This window comes from Accipiter gentilis, chromosome 14 (assembly GCF_929443795.1).
Source record: "Accipiter gentilis chromosome 14, bAccGen1.1, whole genome shotgun sequence".
NCBI classification, from domain to species: domain Eukaryota; kingdom Metazoa; phylum Chordata; class Aves; order Accipitriformes; family Accipitridae; genus Astur; species Astur gentilis.
Window position 1 is genome coordinate 8,439,586 of NC_064893.1, and position 26,757 is coordinate 8,466,342.

Consider the following 26,757-nt stretch of genomic DNA (forward strand, 5'->3'; position numbering starts at 1 on the left):
AGTAAAGATTTTTATGGTAAAATAAACGCAGTTTTATATTGTTTAAATCCATGTTTGTAGAGACACTTGACACAATTACAGTTGATTATACCATACTTGTAAAGCTTGAAAGCGCAACTGATAGACAAGAGCGTTCATTGTTTATGAATCATTTATTTGGGAGCTAAATCTGGAAGGGGGGAAGCATACTAGTTTACAAAGTGGAGTAGGGTTGGTTTTTGCCATTTGCATGAAATTGAGAGCTTTGCCATGCAGACTAATGTCTTGTTTCATTAATAAAAAAGCATCTATGCATATAATCTGGAACGCTTAAGGGGAAAAAATGGGAGGGGAATTTGAACTAGCTTTTGAGATAGTGAAGTTTTCCAAATATATCTAGTAACATATCAAAAAGTGCAGTTTACATGAGTCTTTTGCTGCTTATTTTTAAAATGCAAAATAAAGGTATACTTTTAAAAGTTTTAAAAAAGTGGTGCTGGAGGTAATTGATTCCCTTCGTGCAAGTTAGAAGGAAGGTACCTGTTTATTTGCCAGAGACCACTTCATAAAAGACAATTTTGTCATTACTTGCTCTTTGTGTTTTTGTAGTGGAGCTGGGGCTGAATGAAGATGATGCATTTGCAAAAGGACCTACACTAACGGTCTATAAAGAATCCTTTGAATCTCAGTTTCTTGCTGACACAGAGAGATTTTATACACGAGAAAGTACTGAATTCTTGCAACAGAACCCAGTCACAGAGTACATGAAGAAGGTAAATTATTTAATAAGCTTTGTGATTATATTCTGGATACAGATATTTTTTTTTTAGAGGTAAAGTAATAAAAATTATTGGCTTTTATTATCAGTTTCTTAAAATGCTGATTATTTTACAGAAACAATTAGCTCTTTCTCCCTGTGGTGATTTGCTTCTGTGTTTATCTGGTACAAAGTTTGTGTCCTTAGTGAATTACAGTAAGTACAATGAAAGTTTGAAAATTTCTTAATGGGCAAAATGGAAGAGAATGTTAAAATAAATTCAGATTTTGTTAGACTTCAAGACACCAAAATAGTCATTCTGCTTTAGACCTGCAAGTTTACTGTTCCTATACAAGGAACTGTGTGTTGGCACATTTATTGAAATCTCTTCCTGAGAAAGCTGGCCAAGGAAGTAGATCATTAATTAGCTTTAATTCTCTCAGGATATTTTAATGTAATGAACCCTACACAATACTTCTGATTAACAGAGGCCAGATTTAAGTTCTTAGATAGTCTCTGATTTGGGGGATCACAGAAAGGGCAATTAAGAGCAAGCTGGATAAACATTGACTATTTCTAGCCTGGTTATTGATTGGGTCAGTCTTACTGAACGTGAAATAGATAGGTCATCTTCCATCTTGGACAACTGCTATTTTATATATTTTTCTTAGCACGATTCCTCACTTTCTGAATTGCTTGGTTTTCCCCTTTCAGTTTAATTTTTTTAAAAAAGAGCTTTCTGAGTATGTAATATGCAGATATGCATCCTTCTCTACAGTATCTTTGTGTTTCTTTTGTAGTAATGTAATATAGTAATGTAACTCTTTTTGCCACAGAACCTGTTGTGTCTGAGTCTTGGCATTAAAGTAAATGATTTACCCCTTGCCCTCCAAAAAAGGGGTGGGGATGGGGAGTCCTAGAAATAACGTAGTAAAACAAATCCTGCTTTTAGTGCATTGGGATTGTTGCCCAGTAGTTCCCAGACCTACCTATGTTTACTTTTCTGTTGTTGAATTAATGAGTTTTGCTACTTCCCTTTCAATTTCTTGTCTTTACTTTCATCCTAAAATATATATTCATAACCTGAATGATTGGCTCATCCAGGCTTCCTTGATACAGGACAGTAAAAAGCTATCTGAAGGTCATTGCTATTTCAAGAACTAGAGATTAGTGGCAAGTAGAAAGAACTTATTAGTACCCCAAACAATCTTCAAGACTTCAAAAATCCACAAAAGAGCAACTCGCTTTGCTTGAAGCTGGTGTTGAGGCTGAAAACACATATAAAGCTAGCAGAAGGCAGGGGAAATCTTCAGCAAGAAAGTGTGTAGCCTTAAGTCTCTGCTCAAATTAATATACTAGAGATGCACACAAGCTATTTGGGCTTTGTTGGTATCTGCTTACAGATAATGCACATACATTGAAATCAGACTGAACAAGAAACTGTTTTCATTACTCATTTCCTGGGATTTAGCTGATGAAACTGAAAAAAAGATGTGTATTAGACTACAGTAAATATGATCAGAGCTTGCAAAATGATACAAACTAAGGGATGTGACCTAACTGAAAGGGGAAACTTACCAATTGAGCTAAAAGCTAGTTAACTGGAACAAATTGTCTGATCTCTCTTGTCTGCATGCTCTGCTGGAGACATCAAGAGAAGTCGTGCAAGTTTTCAGAACTATTAATTTAAAATTCAGATAAGTTTGTCCTTCAGTTTTATCTTACTTCATTATGCCTAAGGATTAACATTTTTTTACTTAAACATGACGAGGCAGTTTTGTAAACTTAATGATTTTTTTCTGTTTGGGTATTGTAATCTTGCATACCACTTAAATGCCTGGAACAGAGCAGTACTCCCCATAATTATTACTCAGGTATTGCTAGAATTAGGGTTCTTTTCTGTTCTGAAGCACCTTAAATGAGACTGATGTGAAAAGCTGCAAGTTGTTCAGCGGTCACATGGCATACTAGCGATTCAAAGCCTTAAAAGACATGTTGGAAGGTATACTTCGTTTGTAGTTCAATCTGCTATTAGTGCACTTACTTGGCTTTCTCACTGAAGCACTGAGCATTGAGTTCTAATGGGAATAAATAGCATTGCAAAATAAAAAAAAAAAGAAACCTGTTGGAGTACCTTAGTGCACACCAGCATAACATCAGTGTTACCACAATATAGTAGAATTTTGGTTGTTTCCTGTAGAATACTCAATGAAATCTTACTTAGAATTAGGATATGTGTATGTAGTTATACAGGCAGACTTACTGAGTTTAGAAGGATTGTGAATTTTTCTTCTCAGGCCAGAACTCATGAGTAAAGGTGGCATGGCCTGATGTGCTGTAGGGAAAAAGGTCAGTATTTCTTAAGACTGCCCCTTGAAATAAAGTCTCAAACTGAACTTTTGATCTTTATAATTAAAACAGCTAAAGATACTGTTATGTGAACTAATTATTTTTCCCTTGTTTTTGAAATATGACCTCAAAAGGAAAATGGAATAAGAACAACACAAAAAGTGAGAGAGGATAAGCAAATTTGAAGTCAGAGTGAATGTTTATTTTCATAAAGGAGCTCAAAGTGAGAGCTGACTGTTAACATTAAAAGTGAAGGTCTAAGGATATTTTAAGAAGCAGCATTAGAAATGGCAGAATTTCCTGAACTACAGAAATAAAGAATTGGTTAAATGTAAGATAAATAGTCCTACTAGTCTGATTCCAGTTTCCAGCGTTCATCAGAAAGATTTGCTATTTGCTGTCATTAAGGAAGTTGATTGTTATTCCTTACTGGTAAGAAACTGGCAAGTACTCTGAAGCATGAGTTTATATCTCTTCCCAAACTGTTGATTTTGTTTCCCATATTTTGACCTGTACTGGTGTAACTGTAGGAGACAGTAACGCAGGACCATTTCACAAGAGCTAGGTGCAAAATTATTACAGAAATGAGCGAAGCTAACAGTGGCAGAGATTATTTAAAGCCGTATGTGTATGATGCAGTGTACTTGCAGTGGAATTGTTCTTTTGTTGTTGTTGTTGTTGTCCATAATATGATCTCTCATGCTTAGATGATATTCTTAAATACTAGGAAAATGCATTAACTTACTTTCTCTTGTTGACATTATTAATTTAAATAATTTGGACTGATAAGGGGACATATACACTTAATCCCTAATAACGTGCTGCAACTACAGATGGCTTGTGAAGCGAGTCTTTAAAACTTTTGCAAACAAAATAGAGGTAATCGTTACATAAACAACTTTAGTTTTACGTTTTGGCATAAGTACTGTTCCTCGAGTGACATTTAGAATTTTGGTTTGCTGGGATGTAGCATTTCATATGCCAAATTAAATGCTAGTATAATTTAAATGATTGTAGATTATTGGGAAGAGTTTCTCTGTAAGAATGTCGATGAGAACATTCAGATAAATTTGTCATGGGCATACTGTTAAATTGTAGTTTATGTTTGTCTTAAAATTACCTCTGTAGATGGAGAGCTTGCTGATCCTAAAACTGCCAGCATCTCATGTCAGCAGCTTTCTCTTTTTCTGACAGCAGATTTCCATCTGTAAACTTCTTATTCAGAAGCAACGGGAAAATAATCTTGCTGTGATCCTTCCCCCCATTTAAACAGTATATAACATTATCCTCAACATAAACATCAATTCCATATGTATATTATGATTCCCAGAAGAGTAACTGCTTAAGTAGGTGGACGATAACAATGTATTAGTGAGAGGTTTGATTTTTGGTTGTTGTTTCCTAGATTAATTTACTAAATAGTAATCTGTTTTTTGCTGTTGGATTTCTGTTCTGCCTTCCATACAGGTTTCATGTTTCTCTCTCTGTTCTGCAGGCTGAAGCTCGCCTTCTTGAGGAACAGCGTAGAGTTCAGGTATATCTCCATGAGAGCACACAAGATGAGTTAGCACGAAAATGTGAGCAAGTACTTATTGAAAAACACCTGGAGATATTTCATACAGAGTTTCAGAATTTGTTGGATGCTGACAAAAATGAAGGTAAGGAGATTGAAACATTGATTTTAAGCTTAGAACTCCTCCCTGATGATTTGTGAATAATGTAGATTCTGGTGATAGCTAAATGTGATTTGTTCAGGAATTAGGTTAAGAGAGAAGATGGTCACTAAACTGATTGACAAGCAGCTTTTGATTAAATAGGGATGGCTGAGAATGTTGCCTCAAGAAGTCTAGTCCGATCCCAAATGTTAAGGGAAAACAGCACTAATTTTGCTTTCTCTTAACATGGCTGGAAGAGCTTCAAGAGCACTTGAGCCATCCTTCCGGCAGGAGCTGAAGCTTGCATGAGAGAGAGAGAGAAGACGAAAAACAGACCAGTAGTCTTACCAGCTGTTTCAGTTTAATCCATGGATCTTTCTGAGTCAGCAGTGAGAATTTAGAAGAAGTATGTGTAGGAAATGTTAAAAGAGGAATAGAAGCAAATAAGGAGCTTCTAAAATATAGTATATAAAATATATAAAACTGCATATAGGGCACAAGGAAAGGGTGGAAATTATTAATTGGTGAGATAATTTTAGCTGTGAAAACAAGTCTTAAGTGCATCTAATGGATCAAGTTTATACCTTTGTAGAGAACCCATAGAACAGAGACTTCTTCAGTGGTTCCTTTAAAATATGTAAAGATTATCAAAGATTTACGGTATCTTTAAGGAATTGCCTGTTGTATTGGTTTTTATGAGTTTCTTCAGGAGTTAATGCTTAGCACAAAATAACAGTCAAAACTAGGGCCAGATAATTCCTGTGCATCATGCAGATGATAAGGATGAATTGTGCTTCTGATTTTTCCAGTTGGGGAATTAATTAAATCCATATAGGAAGTTGAGGTAAGGCTCTATAGCTGAAATACTGCTTTTAAGAAAGTGACAGAATTTAAGAGGTGGTATGATTAATTTACTGTTGATGATACTGTTCATTTGAGAGTTGTGAATTGCAACTGTGACTGTCTATTTGATATATCAACCTTAAAAGAGCAACTATGAATAATTACTATAATCATTGTGTTGATAACTAAGAGATCCTTCAAAATAGAAAAGGGCAATTCAGCATGATTAGTAGGTCAGAAGTTGCCTGTTTCAAATGTAAATAGAAGATTTTTATCCTGTACTAGTATTTAAGTCAGATGTTGTTTATGTTTAAATAAATGTATTTTCTCTGTAATTGTATTGAGATTAAGAGATTTTGATACAGGTGGGTGTTGTCAGAAGACATTTATAAAGTCATTTTACTAGTCAATAGAAATAGTAATAGCACAAATAAGAAGATTTTTCAGGACTCAGGAAGCCTTCCCAGGCTTTTCTGTTTTTTCCCTTACTTTTATCAAGCTTATGGGTTATGTGAGCCTTTAATACAGTCACTTACCATAGCAATGCAATTCCATAAGTTTGTCAGGGTAAAAACCAAAAAGAAGTACCTTGTGTCTTGGGCACCATCCTGTTATATGTCTTTGGTTTTACTTTCATTTGGGTTATTTTTAAGAATAATAAGGCATTTTAAAATGCCTGATTTTTTTTCTTCTTTTAAAAAGTATTTTCTTTTATCTTATTGGGCTTGTGCAAATTACAGTAGTTCTCTGGCCCTTTTTAAGTTTCATGAAGTCTCAAGATGCGAAACATTTATTTTAATTCATTCTTTAATCACTGTAATCAGTTCACTCTCAAATTTGTAATATACCCTACTGTAGACTATCCTAAACTTGTAATAAAATCTTGCTCTTGATTAAAATCTTTATTGCTTTGCCCTTGAAAGTACACTGGTTTTGAGGTCCTCCGTGTGAAGTGTGTTAAGCATATCGTATTACAGGCCACTCCTGTTGATGTTCTGTAACTTTTTTAACGCATTGTGCAACTAGTTATAAAAGTTGCAGGGTGCATTTGCCATGTGTTACTTATTCACATCAGTATGATACCTACAGGAAATAATTATGATTATTGGGAGCAGACTGTAATGATTTGGGTGGAGTTACTGTGTAAATCTTCCTTGAGGCTTTGTAGCATCTCTTCCGTATTTTACCAAAACCAGACATCCTTATAGACCGACCTGTGAACCCTTATTTGTGAGTAGGTTTAGCAGCAGCTTATTATGTCTATGCATGGCATTATCTTCTACCTTTTTTTCTAAAATTCTCTTCATAAAAAACCAGCATTCTTAATGTTGTTATAAAAGTTTAACAGCAGGTTGCAAATGTGGTTTTCAGAGAGAAAAAATGTTTTCTTTTCAAATCCAAAAGTTTAAACTTGCCAAAGTTCTAAGGAATGGAAAGCATTGCTTCAGTATTAAAGGCATCAAGTTCTGTGTGTTGTACTTCAGAGTTAAATGGTGATACAGCTGCTTGATTGCTCTGTTTTATTTAACTGATAATTGTCAGGTGGTAATAAATTGCTCATAAACCCCTCAGAGAAGTCCTTACACCTTAGGAGAGCTAGATGCAGCTGACAACATAAAGATGGATTCCACAAAGTGAAATATCCTCATTAGTTTACAGTAACTTATTTGGTTGTTTACTGTTTCACTTGAGTGAGTGTTCAGTGAGGGCAAGATTACAATAGATAACTAGTGGGTTTGTGTACCTGGTTTATGGCCATATTGAAGTTTGCTTTTTATGGGGAAAAAAAAAAAAATTCTGCCCTAAGAAAGTACAAAGCATCTGCCCTATTGAAAATTAATAATAAAAACAAAACTCTCTTCAATAGTAGACTTTCCAAAATTGCTAATTGATTTTGGAAAGTCTTGGCTGAAAACTGGTGAGATTTTAATATATGTGAAATGACGTCCAATTTATTTTTTCCTTTGTTACTTTTGTTCCAAGGTAATGCTTTTCAGAACCTGTTCTTTCCTTGAGATACAATTACTTCTAGTGGTAATTAGTTACTTTAAACATTTTTTTTTAGAGATGGCTTTATTGCAGTGCGCTATTGGAAGAAATTTGGCTTATAATGTTTCAGTTCATCTGCTAAGGTCATATCAATACATAATATTTTGCTTTAAATTTCCAACCATTACCACTGATGCTGCCCCAAGTAGAAGTGTTAATATATAAAAGGCACAGGTGGTGTTAGATCTCTTAGAACTGTCCTGTTCAGAATAAGATTTAAAGGACAGTGGTCAGCTGGACAATGTTGTACTCTTAGCATGGCCTGCAGTAATACTAATGACAGCCCTAATTCATGATAACACTTCAAAACTTCGTCTAAATAAGAGGGTTTTAACTCCATTTTTAAATCATTGCACCTCTTTAAATTTATGAAGACTAGAAAACAGAAGTAAATATATTTCTGTAAGTCAGGGTTTTTTCTTCTCGAGATTTATATGGCATTGTGAAGATTAAACAGATCTTAATATTTAACAGGTTGTTTTCTCTTTAACTAGTCTTAGCTTTCCAGGTCAGCGCAAAGATTTGCTATACTGTGTAATATTTTTTCTGTAGTTTTTCTCTGGCTTTTTACAGGAACAGTGGCATGCATGTTTTTGTTGATGATGGATGTTTAACCCCTGTTGGCAACTTGTAAACGAGAAGTTGGAGTTATAGCTAGTACAAATGGGAGATGTTGGCTTTCCTTGGGTTTTTGTTTGTTTGTTTGTTTTTTCTCTCTCCAGACTTGGGACGCATGTATAACCTTGTATCTCGAATCCAGGATGGCCTTGGGGAGCTGAAAAAGCTTTTGGAAACCCACATTCACAATCAGGGTCTAGCTGCAATTGAGAAATGTGGAGAAGCTGCTCTAAATGCAAGTATCCAATCAAAATAAGTCCCCGTGTGGTTGCTGCCAGTTTTACATTAGAGGAGGGTGAATGTTTCCTGATACAACTTCCAGTTTGCTTATGTTTTCCCTCTCACTGATTTTATTTGTGAGGACTAGGCAATTCTCAAATGATAGTAGGCTTAAAACAGCAGTCACATCACTGTGTTACTACTCTTTGAGGTTTGGTGTTTGGTTTGGGTTTTTGTTTGTTTGGGGTTTTTTTTTTCCTTCTGAGTTTTTGCTCTCTGTTAAGGATGTCATGCTGCTTGGAAAGCTGGCTGTGCAAATACAACATCCTGCACTTAGAAATACACCTGAAAGTCCACTGTTTGAAGAAGCAGTGTCTCCAGTGGACTGTATTTTATTTCATCATCTTATAGACTTCTGACTTGGATGAGACTGCGTGGAGAAGGTTTCTGTTGGTTTTAGGGTTTGGTGAATGACTTTATTCTATTTGGAAAAGCATGAGAAATGTAAGAGGAGAAATGGTTGGAGAGGTCACAACAGAAGGAGCAGGTCAGGTCTTCTGTAACACTGTGGTCATTTAGCCATATAATTGGCTTTCTTGATTTGTATCCCATAATTGTAATTTCAGACTTAATTTTGTATTGATTACGGTTTAATCTCAGCAACATGAAGTTGTTTAAATCCTTTGCTAACCTTTTTATCTATAGCTGATATGATATTTTCTAGGGGGGAAAAAAAAAAAAAGAACAAAACATTCCACACAGCAAAATTAGGATAGAATATAGATTCTGGTAAAATTTTTTTTAAATGGGGTTTAACTTTGGTTTTTGACAGAGTTCATTGTAACTTATTGGTCTCGGATATTCTTGAAATGGGTTCATACTAGTAATCAATTAAAGCCATAATCTGTAATGACTGCATGGAGAACAGTAAAAACTGTAGTTTTTCACACAGATTAAAATGTTTTACATGCGTGTAGTGTCTGTTGTTTATCTCCATAGTTTTAAGCGTGTAGCTTTTTAGCAGCGTTGATCGTATAGGAATCTTTAGCTTCATTTGTAGACATCAGCTTAGATTTTGAAATGAGATGGGCTCCCCCGACTGGTCATCTCTCTTGAGTTTCTTTGTACTTAGGCCTTGAAAAATTTCCCGGAAAAATGAAAGCTTTCTTCAGGAATTAGTTCATCTTTGAGAGAGGGGAAGCCTGAGATTTGTATGTATTAGTTCTTTTGACTCCCAACTGTTCACAAGACTCTTCCTGATCATGACACTTTTTGTTGTTTCTTTGTCTTTCTCTTTTGTTCCTTTTCTTTTCCCATATGTTTGTTCTTTGTTTTCACAACAGTATCTCTGGCTGTGTCTCTTGGGAACCATATTGCCTCTTCTTCCAATGTCCATCACACCACTGTATCACTATTCATCATTGCCTTGTTAGCCCTCTATCACACTTAGGTAGGATTGATTCTGCCTAACTTCATTTATCTGTACTGTGTCTAAAGAGGTAATCACCTCCGCAAATGCTTCTCAGTTTCTCTGTAGTCAGTAGAGAGAAATAGTCATACCAGCTTGACTCATCTGACCTATTTTAGATTTTTACTGCAGAATGAGTTGTACTGTAAACTCCATTAACTATATTAACGAGACTGCTCTTCAGTCGGAAGATTACTGCTTTTTGTGCCTTAGGTTTTGGTTTGGGTTTTTTGGGGGTTTTTTGAGTCCTTGTAATCAATAGATGCCTTTCTGAATGTCCTTCAAGTCCCCTTGAATTTCTTGTCTGGAAGGTTGTCAATCTCAGTTCTTGATCTCAAGCATGGTATTAGATCGGTGGTCCATGTAGTCTCTGTATGTCTTCAGTGGCAACAGGAAATGTTTTTCAGGATCCTCATGCAACCCTGCCCATCTTTTGCTGTTTGTTGCCAGCATCTAGAACTCTTACAATAGGAATGTTACAGGAGTACCTCCATGTCTAGTCCTTTTATTTATGGACCTGTTGTCCATGACTATGTCTAATCTGTTCTTGAACCTGCTGATATTACCTGCTTCCAACAACCTCCTGTGGCAGCAAGTTCCAGAATTCCACTACCTTATCTGTAAAGATGTTCTTTACTTCATCTGTCTTAAACTTGTTTCCTATCACTGTCATCAACTGCCCTGTAGTTATAAATGTGGCTTTTGGTGATTGTTCATCTTTTCTGTCATACTCCTGATTTTGTAAACCTTGTTCATAGGCCCTTTCAAACTTCTGATGTCCAAATTGAAGACTTCTGGCCTTTTTAGTCTGTTGTTTAGTGGCTGCTATGGCTGCCTGGTTTTTTAGTTGCCCTTCACTGTTCCTACTCTGACTCCATCTTTATTGAGATGCAGGGATCAGTAATTGCATGTAGGACTCAGTCTGTTTATTGGCATTTGACTGTCACTGGGTGTTGAACTGATAATTTTTAAGAACTGTCAACAATGACTGAGGTCTCTGTACTAAGTTGTACCTATTAGGGATACACCTGTTATGTTCTTACTAAAGATATTTATTTCAAGAGTTTCTTCTATGGCAACTGCCATTTTATGATTGTCCAGCTCTTTTAGGTCTGATTTGAATTAAGTTTATGTCTTTGAACATGTCCTTGGAAATTATTGTAATGGCTGAGTAAGTTTTCTTTTGTACTGTATAACATAATACACTCTGCACTCTGGTTGCTGTAAATGAAAGCTTGTGCTAATGTAAGTCAGTCCTGGACATAGGACCTAAACTAGTCTGGATACTGTTTTACCTTTAAAATATTTCTAATATAGACTTTCCCCATAAAAATCTGCTTAGGCCAGTGAGTAGCTCCATTTTGGGGGAAATAGAAAGCAGGAAGTTAGTGGGTTGCACAAAACAATCTGTCTTTATTGCAGGATCCAAAAATGTATGTACAGACAGTGTTGGATGTCCATAAGAAATATAATGCTTTAGTCATGTCTGCATTCAACAATGATGCTGGCTTTGTGGCTGCACTAGACAAAGTAAGTATATGTAGCAGTATACGAACATTTTTGAGGTTTTTTTCTATTCATTGTTTTGTCTCCCAAAATTTCACTGTCTTTTGTGATTTATAGGCTTGTGGTCGATTTATAAATAATAATGCAGTGACAAAAATGGCTCAGTCATCCAGTAAATCCCCAGAGCTACTGGCACGATACTGTGACTCTTTACTAAAGAAAAGGTACGTCTTCAAAGACAAATTATTCTTTCGGGTTGGCTTTTGTTTTAAAAGGTTCTAGCATATGAATTTTTATATAGTATCTTCAGAAACAGAACTTAATGTTTCAAGAAAAATTAATTATACCAAATTCTGAATACAAAAATTTCAGTAGGACCGTTCCTAAAGATTATGTGGAGTTTACTTTTCCTTTTTAAAGATGAGGGGCCAAATAATAAAAGATCTAAGATCTTTCTTTCCTTATAGGAAACTAAGTTTGTGGGGTTTTTTTTTAATAAAACAGAAGGGTTTTTTTAGTTTGTTTTTTGTTTTGGTTTTTTTTCCCCAAAAAAATTGAGTTGTGTTGTATGTTGTAAAGAGAGGCACATTCCTTTTTTCCATTAAAACTTGTGCTTTCCTCCTGTTGTTTTCTCTATTATCTGTATTCCATCGGGGCAAAAATTGAGGAAGACAAAAACTGCTTTCTAACTTCTTGTGGCTCATAATTTAATTAAGGTACTTGGTTTCAAATGATTCAGCAGCTCATACATTGAGTCGGTATCAGTTCAGTTCATGCTGGATTGGTGTCAGTTTTGTCACTAGCAGCTTTTCTAGCTGTTTTGGGGGGGGAAAAAATCCACCACCAAACAACCCAAACCCAAAAGAACTTGCTTGCTTTTCCCTTCCCCATCTCCTTCTTCCTTCGGCAAAGGATTTCTTTTCTCCTTTATAAATACTAGCTTTCTGAACGGTAGATTTGGTGTATGCCTGATGGACAAGCATGATATGGAGGAAAACAATGTGGTGCCACCTGAGCTCTCACCCAGTCAAGACACAGCTCTCTGAGCTGTTTTCTTTTCACGGTACTATCTAAGATAAGAAATGAATGCATTTAGCAGCAGAAAAAAGGTGGGAAGAGAGAGATCCATGTTTAAGCCCATAAATCCTGAGAAGTATCAGGCTAGCAGGAAGTCCGGAGCAATTCATGGTCCAGGACTTCAACCTGTTGTTTAAAAATCACTTACTTCAGAATTGCTTACATGTGTAATAGTGAAGAGAAGTGTTCATTTCATTACACTGTTTCCTCTCGAAAGAGTCTTTGATCCCAAAACTACTCAATCTGTGTTCCTTTATTTATGAAATTTCCATATACATCCATATGTTGTTTTAATTCAGTGGTTTGGGGACTTATTAAAAATGCACTACTTTAATTGCAGCTCAAAGAATCCAGAAGAAGCAGAATTGGAAGATACACTCAATCAAGTGGTAAGATTTCTATAAATACAATTCTCTTCTGTGTAAGCTTTGACAAGATAGTAATACTCGATTATCACACAAGTCAGATGAGAGAAAACCTTCTATTTTGTATGTTTGATTTCATTACTTCATATTTCAGCTTGTCAGTAATAATCTTCATCTCTGTGTGGCTTGTTGGTTGTATTTCTTTTTTTGTTAAAAAAAAAAAAGAAAGCCCTTTATAGCAGATTTAAAGTGGTTAAATGGAATTCAAGCTTTTATTTCATTTTTATATAGAGATATATATAATTTCTGTAATGTATTTTTATATAATTACATATATACACTATATATTTTTTCATATATAAGGCTGTACATGTGGAATATACAGTTAATGTGTTTAAAATAGTATCCACATTTGAAACAAACAGCACCACTCCCCTCCCCCCACCAGAAAAAACCCAAACCAAATAAGCTTGCCCTTAAAAATTTAAGTGCAAATGAAGTAGCTACTGCTACAGCTTTTTCAAGACAAATGCTTAATTTTTTTTTTCTTGCAAATTATCTTGCCTTTTCCAGATGGTTGTCTTCAAGTACATTGAGGATAAAGATGTGTTTCAAAAATTCTATGCTAAAATGCTGGCAAAAAGACTTGTACATCAGAACAGTGCTAGTGATGATGCTGAGGCAAGCATGATCTCTAAACTAAAAGTGAGTATTCCATACCTGTCCTGTGATCTACCATATTGCAGGTCTTCAGGCTGCCTTGGAAAGCACTGATGTATGTCCTTTTATTTCGTCATTTCATGTACAATAGAAAAATACACAACCTGGGTTTTCTCTCCCCACCCCCCCCCCAGCCCCCCCTTTTTTTTTTTTAACCTCCTAGAAACTTGTAGTGCATGTCTGTCTGATGGAGTCCTAGGAGCTTGTAGTGCATGTCTGTCTGATGGAGTTAAGCGTAATTATTCTTATCCAAATGAGTGACATGGATATAATTATCCAAGGGAATGCCTGCTGAAAAGTTGCTTAATTTCATTAACCCTTGTTCATTCAGGGTCAAGCAAAATATGATCCAGTACTCTTTTAATAGTCTCTTTCATTATGTGTTTTGCTTCATTTTTAAACAAAATTTTCTTCAGTTTTTAATGACAGTTAAAGAGCATGTCTAGTTGGGATCAGTACTTTGAGTAAGGGAAATACTGAACTTTGTACATCATCTTTTAAGAAAAAAGGCTCCAATACTTTGTTCTCATTCTCCAGTGTCAAAAATGTCTTGCTGACATATCTGTGCTTTTAAAATACAGCAAGCTTGTGGTTTTGAGTATACCTCCAAGCTGCAGCGGATGTTCCAAGATATTGGTGTAAGCAAGGACTTGAATGAGCAATTTAAAAAGCACCTGACCAATTCAGAACCATTAGATTGTAAGTAATACATTTACCTAAGTTACTGTTGAGTAGTTTAGCTTCCTCTTATTTCTACATAGCTAACTATACGAGCAAAGTATTTGATTTAAACATCATACTTCCAGAAATTAGAGTTAGTATTGTTTTGACCAAGATAGATAGGATTTTTAAATTAGTCTTTTAGGTCTGTACTTTGTCTTCTAATAGCACTTTATATCTTCTGTTATGGGTAGCCTCCTCCTGATTTTGCAGCTCATATGTAGGTATGTAATTAAATTAAGTTGAATTCTGTCGTCTTTTTTTTTTTTTTTTGGTTGGAAAGATGTTTTTCTTTAAACAGTTTTGATTTTGAGCACAACATGGCTTAAGTTCATACTTGCGTGAAACTATTAAGGAAAAAAGGATCTTGTGTTTTAGGTTGTTAGACAGTCCTATCACTTTTTTATAAAGAAATATTTTTTTCACTGAAGCATGTTGAAACAAATTCTTTAAAGAATTTATAATAACTTGTTGGATTACATTTAGAGTTGCGTATTGTCCGGCTTAAATTTTACTTAGTTTTTTTATTATTCTTACTTGCCCAAAATGCCTTACAAGTATAAATGTGAAATGTTTATTCTTGCACTTGTGTGCTGTGGAGTGATGAGTTTTAGTTACACATAAAAATGAACGCTTACAATTTTTACACTTGCGTGTTAAAATAGAAATCTGTTGTGGGGATAGAAACAGGGTAATAACTTCTAGAAATAAGAGAAAATTGAGTGACTGCCACAGTAAATCTAAAGCTTTCCAACTGCAGCAACATCATACTTGAATTCCTTTGGTTTATGGTCCAATAAAAAAAAATAATATTGATTAATGATTTTTCACCATGTTAGTTTGAGCAAAAGGTAGAACTGTTTCTTGTTTGTGTTAGAACTGGAACTGCATCTTTGAAGAGGGGGTGGGAGCAAGGGGGATAATGCAGCTCAGCCTTTTCACCTCTCTTCCAGTGGATTTCAGCATCCAGGTGCTGAGTTCTGGATCGTGGCCGTTCCAGCAGTCCTGCACATTTGCTCTGCCATCTGAGGTGAGGCGCTTGCACGTGGTTCATCTGAACATGGAATGATCACGTGAGAAATTCGTTTTACAAGGCTGGTGTCTCCTCCTGTTTTGTTGTGTGTCAGAGAGGACTGGACGTGTCTCTGGTGTTTGCCTATTTGGCTGGAGGATATTTGGAACAAGATTAAGTGAGTAAGGTAGTAGGAGGGAACTGTGTGAAATATGTAACTTTTCTCCTGTGGAAAGACCCTGGTTAATGAATCTTTCTTCAAAACATTCAACAATAACTGAAGCAAATCTTTGTTAGTGTATTTTTCTGTGTATACTTTCATTTAAGAAACTCTTTCTTGCCGTTGCTTCAGCTCTGTCCAGTAAAATCTTTAGCTATTATAATCATTAGGTTTCTGTTGAGTGCTTATCCAACATAGACAAGACATGAATACTTAACATCAGAAATAAGTTTAACTGCTGTTACCCGGAGGATGAAGGTGGTTAAAAGAAATCGCCTTTCTAGCCTTGCTTAGTGTATCATAAAAGGAAGAATGAAATGTAAATGCTTGTTTAGGTTTGTATTGTTAATGACACTTTAAAGGGGAAACACATAACGAAGGGAAATTTTCATCCAGTCTGAAGAATTTCAATACTTTCGATTTCTGTTTGTCTTATTCAGACAACATGGCAGTCGAGGGTGATCAGATTTGATTCTCCTTTGTTGGTTCCAGACCATGTTCTAGTAAATGAAGGTAAATAATACTCTTTATTTATTTGTTGTTGTTGTTGTTTTTATACAGTTAGAACGGAGCTATCAGAGATTTACTGCATTTTATGCCAGTCGTCATAGTGGAAGAAAATTAACATGGTTGTATCAGCTGTCCAAAGGGGAATTGGTTACCAACTGCTTCAAAAATAGATACACGTTACAGGTAAGGATAACATCATGCCAATAGAAGAGCTTGGTGATGACTGCATTTAGAGGACTGAGTGCAGCTAATCATTTGAAAGACATGCATTCAAGCTCTGCTCCACTGCTCTTACGTTATCTGGATGAGCTGCTCAGCCTCTTTACTGCTCATTTGGAGATAATTGCTTTGCTTTACTTTAAAGGACCATCGTGCAGATAAATGCATTAAGTGTGTAGATGTTGAAGTAGTGTGGAGTTCATGTGAATACCTGTGCCCACACACAAACTAATTTTAATAGATAATGCAGTGAATTGAGCTGTATTTTATTTGTATATCGAAATATTCATTAACAATAGGTAATGATGTATCACAATTAAGTAAATCATTCAGTTCTTTAATTGGGGTGAGGGGGTGTACATTCATATGTACACACACATATATGTTTAGCTACTATTTACAATGCTCACATGCATTCATTAGCTTTATTCCTGTGAAGAATGCTACTGTCTTTATATAAAGCAAAGCACAGATGCAAGACCTGATGGCTACAGATCTGTGCATTACTGAAATGAAATAAATCTTAGCCCTCCCCAGATAGTTGTTGGTGTGGTTAATAGAACCTTTGTTATGTTTTATTTATTTACTGATTCTTAAGATCTGTGTTTAAAAGAAAATTAACTTAGAAAAGGGAATACATTACTTGTGGCTTAAACAGGTGTTGAACTGGGTTGTGTGAGACAACTGCAACCTCTTTGCCTAAGATCTGATGCTTCTTATACTTTCCTGTCTGCTTTCTCTCAAAAAGTAGACAGAGGAGGGGAGTTTGCAACAGTGAGAAGACACAAGATAATCTCAGACTTTGAACTTGTCATCAACATATGTTAATCCTGTGGTGATAGACATGAATAAGCCACTGATAGCTGCCTTCTTTATAAATTTGGTTTCATTATTCTGCTGGAGTTAGGAGGGTTGTGAGGATGCATTTAGTATTCTGTGTATGTTTTAATGAAGATTAAATGGGTAAGAGTCAAGGATTGACAGAGGAAAATAATTTAAAATTATTTTAAATAATAATAATTATTTTAGCAAGTAGAAAGATAAGGCTTTGACACCATAACAGAAGATTTGATGAAGTGTCTGCAGCTAGTTAAATGATCATAATCTTAGGGTTTATGTTTAGATAATGATGGAGGTAGAGTTCTGGTTGTATAAGTAACACCCGATTTTTCTGTATTGTGTACTGGTTAGCACTAGTTGGCTGTTCTCTGTTGTCCAAATATTCCAGTATATGTATTCAACTGCTGAGTTTCAGGCAGTTCAAATTCAAAAAGTATGTTTGTTCATTCTCTTTCTCTGATTTCCCCCCCTTTCCCCTTCATTCTCTTTTTTTGGATCTGTTAGGCATCCACATTCCAGATGGCGATTTTACTGCAGTACAACACAGAAGATGCCTATACCGTGCAGCAGTTGACAGACAGTACTCAAATAAAAATGGTAGTGACTTTGCACATTTTACCACACTCTTGTGAACAAGTCTTTTGGTCTTCAGGGCTCTTCCTGCTATCGTAAGAAATTGGAATTAGACATGCTTGAAGCCAGAGTCAGTCTGTCCTGAAGGAGACAGATGTGCTCTATTCTTGGTCAACTTCCTTTCCTGGTTTACTTTCCTGTAATTGTAACTGCCTAGTCTTCTGATGAATCTTGGTGTGTGTATATACTCCTGTTTATGACTAGAGTGAATTGTCTAGCTTCCTGCTGAGCTCTGGTAGTAAGTTTTCAGTGTTTCACTACATACATTTTTAATACTGAAAGACAACATTCTAGGAAAAATAGTGTTTTCCCTAAATGATTGATCTGCAGATCCGTTCTTCTTTACATCTCAAGGCTTATATACACGAACATAGTAAAATCTGCGGTTTCATTGTCTCATTCTGTTTTGTGGAAAACGTTCCCTCCTTTTCTTTCCAAGTAGACTTTATGGCCCACAGTTTATTTGGCATCTGTGTCCTTTACTTTTAGAAATACATACCTACAGAGTTACTGCTGCTGATGGTTTACAGCAAACCCAGAAATCTTATGGGGTTGCCATTTATTATAGATGCTATTTGACTGGCCGCAAGGGGAATACGTTCTAACGCACAAAAAGGGCCTTATTACATTTTACTTCTGTGTACTACATTTTTACAGCGCTTTTCCCCAATCATTTTGTAGTGTTCTGCACTCATTAGTTCTTAAGTGTATTCTTGTTGAAGCATTTTAAGTTAGAGAAAGGTGGTGTCTGTCTGTGCTGGTAATATTTTCTGTAATTTTGTAGGATATCTTGGCACAAGTTCTACAGATACTGTTGAAATCAAAATTGCTTGTAAGTACTCTTACTTCTTTATGACCTGTTTAACATTCAGCAAAAATGTATTCATATTTATTTAATTATTTTTTTTTTTATTCCTTGCAGGTTTTGGAAGATGAAAATGCAAATGTTGATGAGGTTGAGTTAAAACCAGATACCTTAATAAAACTGTATCTTGGTTATAAAAAGTAAGGAAAAACTTCAGCAGTGTAAATCACTTGTGTATAATGGGTAGCATCTTCCTCTCTGCTTTCAAAATTTGGGTAAAACCTAATACACCTGGGATGAAAGCTCCAGGGTTCAAGTGCCAATTCAAATATAGATCCAAGGTGTACCAGCTTTAAAGGAGAGGGTTGGCTAGTAGGGGCGGTGGGTAAGATTTCAGCTATCTGACTTTATCATAAAGTCTCTCAAGGCCTGGACATATTTTTGTACGTCCTTTTTGTTCCTTGAGTCTTGTATAATTTATTTCTGGTAAGAAATTCTGCTGTTTTTTACTGAGGTGCATGACTTGCATGCACTCACAAAATACATTATAAGGTTACAGTAGTGTACAGTGACCAGCAAAGGTCAAAGTTTTAAATGTTCATCCACTAGAGATAACATGAGAAGATCGGCAGGGTCATTTTAGAACTTCAGAGTGTACAGTGATTTGAAAACTTAATAAACACAATTTTTAGTAGTTTTTATTACTTATTTTAACCAGTGTCATCTTCAGCGTTTGTATATTTTAAGCTGTTCGCAGTACTGTGGCGACTTCTTACCATGCTTACCAGAGCATAGACATACACACGCATAAATTCAGTGGAGTTCAGTACTTCTGAAGATAAGATCTCAAGTGAAAGAAACATTATAAAACCTTTCCTTGTACATTGTTCTTTATCTGCTTTTTTCCCTCCTTGAGCAAAGGTTTGAGAATTCATGGTCAGTTACATTAATGCAGTGATGGAAACAGCTCAGCCTTGCTGCAGTGCGTGGCTCAGTGGTTCCCACTGTATGAGGCACAGGACTACGCTAAACTAAGTAACCAATCCCCTCCCCACTGCAGCCAAGAGGCTGAGCGCTGCCCGGCGCTCCCTGGTGCCCTGGTGCTGAGGCTCATTCCCCACTTGTGACACAGCACCTTGTCTCCAGAGCAGTCACGTGTGGTTGTGGGCTTGCCCTAGCACAACCGTGAGCACTGGGCAGCATATGAAAGAAAGGCAGAATTCACTTTTACAGAACAAATGGATTTTTCTCCACATTATGGTCAGAATCCAATCTGTAAATTAGAAAGGCGATTCTATTTCCACTGACTTTCTTTGTCTCGTTCACTGACTGGAAGCTTGTTCCTAAACACAGAAATGTTTCAAATACAGTGTGATCGTAAAGTGCTAATTTGACCTAACAGAGCACTAGGTTGGATTCAATAAGTTGTGAACAATGGCTAAAAAGGTATTTTGGTTGGTTGCAGGTTTTGGGGGTTTATTTATTTTTTTAAACTTGAATAAGATTGCTTAAAATTTTCAGAAGTGCCAAAGTCCCCTTTTGTTGTAAAAGCTACACCACCACAGTTACTTTATTTTGTAGTTGGGTTTTGTTTGGGGTAGGGTTTTTTTGTTTGATTGTTTTTTAAATAGGCTAATTGTGTTATTAACTTCTGTTTTTCTTTACAGCAAAAAATTAAGGGTAAACATCAATGTGCCAATGAAGACTGAACAGAAGCAGGAGCAAGAGACTACACACAAAAACATAGAGGAAGATAGGAAACTACTGATTCAGGTGACTTACATTGCAGAATGCTGCCATGCTATGAACTTAGAATTACAGCTTTGTAATCCTTTAACAAAGCTTACTGTGGAGTTTTCTTAATTTTTATTAAAAGCCAACGTGCCATTGCAGTGCACTGTGTTGAAGCTAAAAATGTATTTACAGTACTCTTAAAGGCGATTGAGGTCTGTAATAGGAAAACATAGAAAGGCATGATTTAACATTTGTTCTGACATTAGGTTGATGAGGTTTGGGTTCCATGGATGCACACACTCACCAGACCTCTGTCCTGGGTGAAAACTGGTAATACCTAGGTAGTATTTTTCCATCAGTTCATTTGGAATCCACTTGAGAAGCAAAAGGGAGGGGAAAGAAATACAAATGTACTACTAAGAGTGTCACAGTAAGGTGAAATATATAAAGAAGGCTTTCTGTTATATAAGTAGTTTCATGTTGCTCTTGGTACCAGTTGATACTACTGTTATGACTGACTATAGGAGGGTAGTTTTTAAAATTCATGTGTCAAAGCTACTTCTGATGACTGTATTCTGTGTAGAATCTAAGTTCTTAAAGTCTGTGTGAGTAGTTGACATTTGTAGGCATGCTTCTCCCTATCTGGTACTCAAGGTTGCTGTGATGATGCTTCTGTGCTAGCAGACGTGATCTGCTAGGGAAGGAAAATGGCTTTATCCAGAAGGACAGGTAGTTTGCTCCTAAGCACACCTTTCCGACTTTGCTGTGCAGGCTGCTATTGTGAGAATCATGAAAATGAGGAAGGTTCTAAAACACCAGCAACTACTTGGAGAAGTGTTAACACAGCTGTCCTCAAGGTTCAAGCCACGAGTTCCCGTAATTAAGGTACGTGAGAACCACATCTCTGAACCTGTATTCCAGGAGGTGAGGAGGACATATGTAGACAAAATAGATGCTTCTGAATTAAAAAGAGAAGCTAAGGAAATCGATGGGTAAGGAGAGATTTTTGGAATTGTATGTAAGTAGGAAATACTTTAACCATAAATACTGTATTTCTCTTATGGTAATGTGCATGTTTTGTATTGTTGGCAGTGGTAAAATAGTAACTTGATTGCATCTTTTCACATCAGTGCCAGCTTACAGCAGCCTTTGCTCCAGGCTTATCTCTTGTTTCTGCTCTCCTAGTTGTGAGAGTACGCCTGCTTGTGGGCCAGCTCAATAGAACAGTTTCCTGATCTCTTCTAGAATAAAAATGGGGGGGGGGGGGGCACTGTATTTAGTTATGGTTTCCTCATTGGTTTGTTTAGTGGTCCCACCAATGGTTTTTACATCCACAACCAAGGGGATAGGTGGGGCAAAAAACAGGCAGTGGAGAGCAGTTGCATAAACTGCCACCAGTGCTGAAAGAGATGCACCCAGTTAAGTCGTGAAACAGGCAGCTAGTTACTGCAACTGCTATCTTTAGTAACATTACAGTAAGCACTCTGCATCTTGGTTTAACTCTTTATTTGCTCTCTTACTATGAAGTTGCTTAGCATACTGATGATCAGTTGATCTCCCAGTCACTACCCTGGAATGGCATCAAGTAAGCATAATTCAGTGTAGTGGATTAGTAAGTCAGTCCTCTACTTGGATGTGGTCAGAAACAGGAGAGCCAATTGCCATGGTTGGTGCCCTTTGCGTACTCCCATCCTCTACTTGGCCTGAAACTCTGTGGCCAATATAGCTCAAAGTTTGTAGCAACCACAGAGTGGGCTTTTCTGCCGGTGTCCCACTGCTTATATTTGTTTCTCCTGCAGAAATGCATCGACATTCTGATTGAGAAAGAATACTTGGAACGTGTAGATGGCGAGAAGGACACCTACAGTTACTTGGCTTAACATTTTTATTAGCAATTACTTGACTGTGTGACACTCAGCAAATAGGTATGTGATGGAAAGAATGAAAGCAACGGAACTTCATAGCAGCCACCCTGCTGCCATTTGGACCTCCCTTTTTAAAAACTGAGACCAGGACTCCCATCAGCCATTCTCAGATTTACATCAGAACTGCTCAGGATTGATACATTTCAAGTATGTAAATATGGACACCAATGCCATTTAACCTAATTTAAGAACAGAAAGGAATCAAACCCTTGTCCTTTAAGGGTTGCATGCTACTGCATTTAAATCAATACATTGGCTATATGATAAACAGCTGCCATCGCAGGCAGCACTTACAAATGTTGGCAGCACTTTGAGAGCGAGTCTGAATGGACCCATGTGTAATCTGCTATGAAAAACCATTTGTATAGTGTGTTTCATTTTTTAATGTGTGATAAATAAAAAAAAATTAAAAGATTTCTGTACAAGTTGCATTTGGTTTCATTGTTTTAAGTTTCATGACTTATCTTTCTAAATGTAAATAAAAGGTACAATGGTTATGAAAGTTATAGAAATTTGTTTTGCTTTTCCTCCTTTTCCCTGTTTTCTGGTGATTTAAGCACATTTTGTTCTCTGAAGAAATTAATTGTCATCTTTCATCAAATGTGCATGTTATTTCTTTTTTAAGAGGAGATGTCTGCACTTTGGAAAGAAAAGAAAGTTGTGATGATTTCAGAAGATATGCAGAACTGAAAATACTTAAATATATATAAGGCAATACTTGGTCATCTGAAATTGGAGCTAGTTTTAATACTTCAGTGTGCTATAAAATGCATCCCACTTGCCTAAATCCTGCCCTGAATAATTAAGGTTGAGGCTGCCCATTTCTTTGACTAGAACAGAAACTTGTCTGTGTTCCTAAAGACTAATTAATTCCCATTAAATCCAACTTCTGCTGGAAATTAAAATATTTGAGTGTTACTACACATGTATTGATTGACCAGGCTTCATTCTGCTCAGCATGTTTTGCATTCATTGTATACATGTGAAATGAGTATTAGCTTTCCATGTTACAAGCAAAACACTACCATCCTCACAGGTCTCTGTTTTGGTAATATATATTTTCTATTCTTGATGGTAAAAAGAACCTAACTGCTGCAGCCAAATCCTTTTTTTCCCCTTAGAATTTGATTTGTTTGGTGTTTGTTCTGGCATGAAGAAAAAGGAGCCAGCTTTTGTGTCGATACTGTTTTTCTCTGAGGGAAACTAATTTTTCATGGTTACAATTGAGCTCTGACCTACAAAAATGTCTGGGTTTAAAAATAAAAATATGGAGCAGTATTAAATGTGCTCCAAACTGGTTGGGAAAATGGGGGAAAAGTCTCATCCCCACTTGAGATTTTGCATGCTTGCTGTTGCTATTCTGAAAGAACTTTAATTGCACTAAAGACTGCCAGCATGGGTAACAGAAGCATCGTGTTGTTCAATTTTCAAATTGCTTTTTGAAATTTGGAAGAATAGGGCTTGTGCTGCTTTCTGTGCTGGCTTTCTGTTTGTTTTTTTTTAAGATGCTGTTTTGTTTTTGTAAACACTGCTTGCAGAAAGTTCGCTGTAAGTAGATTTTGTAGCAGGATACGAGTGATACAGTGACAGAGAAGCAGGCTCAATGATGTTCATATACAGAAGGCCAGAAATAACCTGCTCAAAGCTAGCTTTAACCCATTGCTGGTTAAAGCAGCATTACTTTTTGTACTGTATGCTGTCTCTTGCAGAGTTCTATTTTTAAAATGCATCTGCTGTCAATCCAGCTTCAGACAAGAGCCATGCTTTACCTAAACAGGGAGAAAGTTAAGTTTTAACTTTTAGACTTCCCCCCCTTGAGTAAGATGAGGGGTAGTTCTTACTTAGGCCACCACAGAGCAAGGTGGCATCTGGCAGCTGAGTGCTGTATGTGAGAGTACAGAAGCAGCAGTGCTCCTTTGGCTCTTGCTGAACAGGGCCACCGAGTTGGAGCCTCCTCAGTGCAGAAGGTATACATGGTCATCAGTGACAAGATTTCTTGAAATCAGTTTTGCAAGTAGGCTGCAGAGTTCACATTCAGCTGGCAAATCGGAAATAAACATGTGGTAGCCCTGTGCAGGACCCAAACAACTAGCTGCAATCTAAACGCTTTTGGATAAAAACATATAAAAAAATTTGTAATAAGATATATTAATTGTATACTGTACCAATAAGCAAAATAGTGGTTGCTTACAGATAAACAAGAGATGCAGAAGAGAAATGTATGTGTAATTACTTCTGCATTTGTTATTCAGTTTGTTGCTTCAGAGTAAAGCCACTGCTGGTTCCCTTATCAAATGATGCACCTCTGTCCTCATCAGTGTTTATTCACTCAGTACAGAAATGAGTGAAAAGATTCATGGCACCTGCTTGGGCAGCTGAGTTGCCATTAAGGTAATGGGCAGATAGACGCAAACCTTGTACCACAGATTTGTCTTTAAAGTAGGGTTTGTCTCAGAAATCACAGCTGTTATGGGTGGGGTTTTTTTTGGGGGGGGACCCTTTTCCCCTTCCATTCAATGCATCTACTGCTAACGGACAGACCCTGTGTTAAGACCAAGGATGGATGAGACTTGGCCAAAGTAGAGAAATACTTTTTAAAAATTAAGTGCAGTTGATGGAGTTTCTAAACTGCAACCCTCACTTCAGAGAATGTGAGTGTAGCTTCATGCCAAGGGTAGATGAGAACTGCAAGACCATGACTCTTTTACTGAGGTGCTAGATGCTGAAGTTCCACAGTCAGCTTGGGGGCTGTCTCCTACACTATTATCTTCACATTAGTCTTAAATGGGCCCTGGAAGTAATAGCAACAGAAGTAGGCAAGCATGGAGTTGCCTATGCTCAGAAGTTGAAAGTAAGTATTCACATTGCTACCTCAACTGGCCAACACAAAATTCCAACTCAATTCCAGTAAAAATGAAGAAGTTCAAGTATCCTTTATTCAAGGTTGAAAAATGTACCACACCACATTATTGCAAAAGTTCATAGGTACAAAACACTTTGCAGCTGGTGAGAAGGCAATAAAAAGTTGTGTTTGTTTTTTTAAAATTTGTTACTATAAATTACTGTTACAGTACTTTGCAAATACAGAATTTCAAATTGCATCATTTTCATTTTTCTAAAATTGCCCACAGTACTAGAAATTCCTGAAGATAAGGCAGCTGTTTAAAAGAAGAGGTAGCTGGTGTCAAGGGATTTCCATTTCTCTTTCAATGCCCACATACTTAAGGGCGTCAGCTTGGCTATATCTGAAATTAAAAAAATAAAACCAAAAATAAAAACCAGTACCACTGAACATTTCAGCTTCATTGTTCTAACAGCACCATAGCCTGGAATACCCTCATACTTAAAATTTCCCATAGTTTCCTCACCACCTGGGGCCTTTATTCCTTGTGTGAATTTGCAGATGCAGAACAATGCTGACCACTCAAGAAACTGCTTTTAGAGGACTTTGACCAAGAGGAAACAAAATGCTACAATTCCACATTTTTTTTTGCCTTGAATCTCACAATGCTAAAGTTAAGTTTGGCTAGTAGAAAGCAGTCACATTTCTTAAGGTTGACTTAATAGTATTGTCACTGGACAGCTTCATTTTCAAGCGAGATGATTTTAGAGGGAAGTATGAACACAGTCTTAGGAAGCACTTCTCTGTAATAACACAAGAATACTTCTTGCCCATTTCTGAATGATGGGAGAAACAACTTGTAACAGTACCTAGGGAACCCTACCAGATAAAGTTTAATATGCTGGTCTGCCTGGAAAAGTTGTACAGTTCTGTCTCCATTTGTCACTAAACTTTTCTCTATACAAGCTGCTGTTCCAAGTTTGCAAGGCTCTTAACCTGCTGCTCTGCTCAAGTCAGTCTTACTACAGTATCTGGCTTTAAAAAATAAAAAAAATAAAAATGCAAGGGGACTGCTGTTCAGTTGCTGAGACCTGAGGCTCTAAGGAGGCAGGCACAGTAATTATGAGCTAGGCAGAAATAGTGAAAGCATTATAATGCAGTCTATGATAGGAAGAAATTACAAAATCCTTCTACCAACCTGTAGTCAAAGAACAGTTCTTCACCAGTCTGAATGGCTCTTTTAGCAAATATTCCTATTCTGTGATCGCCATTAACCATCATAACTGTTTAAAAGAAATATAAACTTGTGTTAATACAAATACTGATAAAATGTGTATTCTAAATAAGTATCCCACAACACTTCATACATTGCTAAAAGCAAGTAAATTTAAAACGTACCTTTTGCATAGCAGTTGGGATTTACTGAATGGTTTGCAAATCTAATTTTGTTGCCCTTGCGTGTTGCATCAACCACAAAATCTAGGGGTGAAATAAAACAAAACCCACAAATTATAGATAAGTTGCGTACAAACAAATCTTTGTGTTTAATATCTAGTGTGCTTGGATTTTATCAGCTGGGAAAAGTAACTTCTCAGCTTCCCAGATGGAAGAGCTGGCACTTCATCCTATGATAGCTTTATTATTCTGCAAGACTCAAAATACTTCTGCTGCCCCACACTGTGCTTTCAGTTC

The 26,757-nt window shown here is 36.5% G+C and overlaps 2 protein-coding genes across 10 annotated transcripts in view; one reads left to right on the plus strand and one right to left on the minus strand.

Moving 5' to 3' along the window:
• The window catches only part of CUL1 (cullin 1), a 54,058-nt gene extending 31,371 nt beyond the window's left edge, over nucleotides 1–22,687 (plus strand). For both annotated transcript variants that reach the window (XM_049816463.1, XM_049816464.1), the window contains 16 exons: nucleotides 589–752; nucleotides 4,581–4,743; nucleotides 8,355–8,485; nucleotides 11,360–11,467; nucleotides 11,561–11,667; nucleotides 12,861–12,909; nucleotides 13,459–13,590; nucleotides 14,187–14,304; nucleotides 15,279–15,355; nucleotides 16,119–16,250; nucleotides 17,631–17,723; nucleotides 18,544–18,591; nucleotides 18,682–18,764; nucleotides 20,232–20,337; nucleotides 21,070–21,183; nucleotides 22,098–22,687. In XM_049816463.1, the coding sequence (XP_049672420.1) occupies nucleotides 589–752; nucleotides 4,581–4,743; nucleotides 8,355–8,485; nucleotides 11,360–11,467; nucleotides 11,561–11,667; nucleotides 12,861–12,909; nucleotides 13,459–13,590; nucleotides 14,187–14,304; nucleotides 15,279–15,355; nucleotides 16,119–16,250; nucleotides 17,631–17,723; nucleotides 18,544–18,591; nucleotides 18,682–18,764; nucleotides 20,232–20,337; nucleotides 21,070–21,183; nucleotides 22,098–22,178 (1,706 nt within the window). In that variant the 3' untranslated portion in view covers nucleotides 22,179–22,687. The remainder of the gene's footprint in view (nucleotides 1–588; nucleotides 753–4,580; nucleotides 4,744–8,354; nucleotides 8,486–11,359; nucleotides 11,468–11,560; nucleotides 11,668–12,860; nucleotides 12,910–13,458; nucleotides 13,591–14,186; nucleotides 14,305–15,278; nucleotides 15,356–16,118; nucleotides 16,251–17,630; nucleotides 17,724–18,543; nucleotides 18,592–18,681; nucleotides 18,765–20,231; nucleotides 20,338–21,069; nucleotides 21,184–22,097) is intronic.
• Nucleotides 22,688–25,125: 2,438 nt separating this feature from the next.
• Nucleotides 25,126–26,757, minus strand: part of EZH2 (enhancer of zeste 2 polycomb repressive complex 2 subunit) — a 51,469-nt gene continuing 49,837 nt past the window's right edge. For all 8 annotated transcript variants that reach the window (XM_049816689.1, XM_049816692.1, XM_049816685.1 and 5 more), the window contains 3 exons: nucleotides 26,464–26,544; nucleotides 26,264–26,348; nucleotides 25,126–25,468 (listed from right to left, as the gene is read on the minus strand). In XM_049816689.1, the coding sequence (XP_049672646.1) occupies nucleotides 25,408–25,468; nucleotides 26,264–26,348; nucleotides 26,464–26,544 (227 nt within the window). In that variant the 3' untranslated portion in view covers nucleotides 25,126–25,407. The remainder of the gene's footprint in view (nucleotides 25,469–26,263; nucleotides 26,349–26,463; nucleotides 26,545–26,757) is intronic.